Below are 4,003 nucleotides of genomic sequence, written 5' to 3' on the forward strand. Positions count from 1 at the left end.
TATGATGATTGAAAAACAATCCTTCTTATCTAGGACATTTCATGTGTGTCAGATGATTCTACAAAGATAGGAGACAAAAACCCAGCCAAATACATGGTTGTAATCGCGAAAGAGGACAAAGCAAACAGTCAAACAAGTCATGAAAAAGCAAACAGTCAAACAAGATATGAGACCAGGTCCAAGAAGACGGGGAATTTGCTTAATTACGGCTTCAGATGCAAGGAAAGCATGGTATTTCTTAGCAAGCTTCTTGACCAATTTCTTGTTCTTGTTAAGCCTCTTCAAACCCTCCACATCCATATGGTCTAAACCTATACTCTGAGCCTGCAGTTAACATCAATAAAAAGTTCACTCAATGTTAAACCTTAGAAAACAATCTCATTACGTGCAGTCTGAATTGACGATCAAAAAAGTTCAGGGTTTCAAATATGCACAAGCGAACTCAAGTTTCGACAACACGTGAATGTATTCAAATATGTCGGTCTCAAAGATGAACCACATGCCTAAAATAAAGTTCAGGATTGGAAGCAAATTGGCAAAAGCAGCGCCAGCCAGCAAAAACTCAAGTATATACCTGCAGAATTCTGGTCTATCCAACGGATTCCAAAACTGTGTTTTAAGCAATAAACCTATTTTCTTCCTCCAAATGCTTGCTTGAGAATGAAATGGGAAATCGTCAAAACCATTTGTCATCCTCTATTTTGAAAACATACTTACCATAAATTGTGAATTTCTAAGATTTTTGGTCATCTCTCTTTATATCCCACACTCTGAAGAGACCGGTCACAACCTTTTGCCTTCGTATTTTCCTCAAATCTCGTACAAAGAAATAAAAAAATGTAGTTAATGCTTAGTCGGGCATTCAGTGCACAAGTTTTGTTTGGCCCATCAATCCAACCGCAAATACATCTTCTTCTTGTATGCATCTCTAATTGCAGACTTCCACTGGCTTCTGATAAATCGCATAGTTTGCACTTGAGCAACTGATAGCCTCAACACCTTGCTGCAGCCGAACACACATCAGCGAAGTTATTTCACCCCTAGCTAGTTCACATCTAAACCTCTATAAAATCATAAAACTACAAGATTAAGTGCCAAGAAACTTCTTTTAAGGAATAATATCAATCCGTGATGAGCAATTTTACAGAAGATGATAAATATATAAATTTAAGGCTCATAACCTGCTAACTATAGTGTTGATTGATGCAAGAAACCAGGGGCAGAGCCAACTTATATAGGTATATATGCAGTTGCACACCCAACCTAGCCGGCTCCTAAGCCCCTTTTGTATTTTTTTTTTTTTTTTGACATTATTATTATTATTTTGTCTTAAAATGGGCTCCCAAGCCCATTTTGCACCATCAATCCAACTTGTGGCATGGGTAAGCAAAATGTTTGCAGTTTGCACCCCTTCCTACAAACATGGCCCTGTCAAGAAACATTAACATTTTCAATTGCAGAAGAGAAAGAAAAATATAAAGGCATTTCATTTTCACCCACAATTTTAACAACCTAATTTAGACGAGTTACACTTTAGAATACACTTTTAGGCATGAGTAGCCATTTATTGTTACATCAAAGCAAAACTAAACTGATAAGAATTAAAACATAATGAATCTACTAAGTAGATTGTTACATCAAAGCAAAACTAAACTGATAAGTAGATTGAAATTAATATTACTAAGTACTAGTTCTGAATCTACTAAGTAAAGCAGCTTCTAAAGTATTTTCATTCTTCAGTTCATCAGGAATCCGCACAACAACATCCTGTAACGTTAAATCTTTCACACTTGAAACACTTGCATGATGAACTTGACACTTTAGATCTCGAAGCGCATTCATTAATCTCGCGGATGGATGGTTCAAATTCTCTGATTGAACTCGAATCATTGCATCACAACCCAATATCTTAACTTCAGTTTCCAGTTTGACATCCTCTTGATCATTAGAAAAAGAATTAGTAGTAGTAGAAGTTGAATCTCCATCTCCTCTACTTGTTAATCCATTTTCATGAGTTTCAATCTTTACTTTCTTCTTCTTGTAGTCAATTTGAGCTTGCGATGATTCGTATTCGTTCACTTTTGCTTTGAGTTGATTGATATAAGACACTGCATCAGCAAGCAATGAAGCTTTGTCCATTCTTGAAACATTTGGAACCACTGCTCGAAGCGCGTAAAACCGGTGGTTAAGCTTTTCACGTCTTTGCCGTTCAGCTTCAACATGATTTAATGGATTTTCTCTTCCATTACCAGGCTTCCGACCTCTTTTTTTCGGTTGCCTTCTTTTATCTAATACCGGAGTGATCGTGAATAAACCACCATCGGAATCTGAATGTTCTGAATCCACCGATGAGCTTTGAGTACCATTGGTAGATATCACCTTCTGCTTTGGCGACATCTCAAAGTCTAGCAGCTGTTTTTGCTGTTGATGATGATGATGAAGGTCAGTAGCATGAGGACTAATTTCATCTTGTAAGGAGGCGATTAAACCGATATCATGATCGGTTAACGAAAGCGATCTATCATCAAGAAATGAAATCAATCCATTATTAGGTTGTTGCTGCTGCTGTTTTGAAATTACCAAGCCCGGTGCCGTCATATCATCAGATCCGAACAACGATTTAGCTTGTCGGACCAAACTCCAATCTTGCTGAATAATAACATCCGAAGAACCCAACTCAACAACACCAGCAGAAGTAGGTATACAAACTAAAGTTTTAATCCCAAGCATTTCAGCTTCTTTAGTCCTTTCACAGTTCCTTCCAAATGATTGAAGATCTTGAGAACCACTTAACCATATAGTATTGCCGGAACTATAAGCTCGACTGGGGATACTACCGTCACGGTCACCGAACGATCGAGTTAACGATACCATATAAAACCATTCAGCATCTGTAACCATTCCTTCCAGAGACTGATCTTTTTTCCTACTATCCAAAACAAACCATTGATGATATTGCTGTAATTGTTTGTAGGAATTGTTGTTCATCTGTCTGTTAATGGTATTATCTTTAGTTCCTTGTAGATGACCATCACCCCAAGCTAAAACCAATCCACCACTGTTGTTGCTATCTGAACCATAAGTTTTTCTCCAGAAAATTGCATAAGTCCACCATTCTTGAGTACTTTGAAGTAAACACTGAAGTTTCTGCTGAAGATTATTATTATTATTATGGATAGCAGTTGTTTCTTGATTTGATGATGAAAATATTGAAGCAGCAGCAGAAGATGATGAGATTATTTCCTCCATTATATGTCTTTTTTTTTTTTTTGTTAATACAAGTAAGTAGAGAAATGAATAGGGTTTGGTTTGTCTAGCTATACTAGCAAAGACAAGACACAAGGGGAGGAGTTATGTTGAGTGAGTCAGTGAGTGAATGGTGGTATCTGTATTTTGGCAAGAACATGTTAGTGAAATTTAAGGGAATCCTTTAGTGAAGAGACAGTACTGAAGATGATGAAGGGGAGTTGATGTGAAGTCACTATTATTGGGTAAGATTTGTGAGATATAGGGCATGTGGGCATAATATATAGAAAGCTAGAGTGGTGGTCCAGAGTCTGTCTCTACACAGTGATAAGCATTGTTGGAAGCAATTACAACGTGGAGATTATTTTATCAACTTTAGAACATGTTTTATGTAATAATAGAGAGGGAATATACACTTTCAGCCGGCCCTAAGAATTTGATGTCCCGAAGTAGTGAAATTCCTGTAATGCACCATCCACAGTATATCCCAGAAGAAAAGAAGAAAATCTATAGTGAAAAGCCAAGGAAGCAAAATTATTTAATGGTTGGTTGTCTTTTAATTTATGGCTTAGATATTTGTAAAATTGGTAAGCTGACACCTTGTTGTAATTTATTTGTAATTGTTTTTCTGTGAGCCATGTGAGTCTGATGTTGTTTCTAAACAATTTTGAAAATACTTTTCTTTTAATATAACCTTACCTTTCTTAGGTAAGCAAAATTATTTTTACGGTTAGTTCATCTTTTAATTTTCTTGTTC

The 4,003-nt window shown here is 36.5% G+C and overlaps 1 protein-coding gene across 2 annotated transcripts; it reads right to left on the bottom strand.

Moving 5' to 3' along the window:
• Nucleotides 1-1,454: 1,454 nt before the first annotated feature.
• Nucleotides 1,455-3,507, bottom strand: LOC113323145 (transcription factor MYC3-like). 2 transcript variants are annotated; one of them, XM_026571411.1, is made up of 2 exons: nucleotides 1,658-3,507; nucleotides 1,455-1,615 (listed from the first exon to the last, which is right to left on the bottom strand). In XM_026571411.1, exon 1 carries the CDS (start codon nucleotides 3,247-3,249, stop codon nucleotides 1,681-1,683), a length of 1,569 nt encoding a protein of 522 aa, XP_026427196.1. In that variant the 5' UTR covers nucleotides 3,250-3,507; the 3' UTR covers nucleotides 1,455-1,615; nucleotides 1,658-1,680. The 2 variants fall into 2 exon arrangements, with proteins under 2 accessions (XP_026427196.1, XP_026427195.1); XM_026571410.1 differs by having other exon boundaries at nucleotides 1,455-1,612; nucleotides 1,655-3,507.
• Nucleotides 3,508-4,003: the final 496 nt, after the last annotated feature.

This window comes from Papaver somniferum, chromosome 11, assembly GCF_003573695.1.
Source record: "Papaver somniferum cultivar HN1 chromosome 11, ASM357369v1, whole genome shotgun sequence".
Taxonomy (NCBI): Eukaryota; Viridiplantae; Streptophyta; class Magnoliopsida; order Ranunculales; family Papaveraceae; genus Papaver; species Papaver somniferum.

Excerpts from the sequence above, each read along its gene's own strand:
- LOC113323145 (XM_026571411.1), bottom strand. The coding sequence starts at position 3,249 with ATGGAGGAAATAATCTCATCATCTTCTGCTGCTGCTTCAATATTTTCA.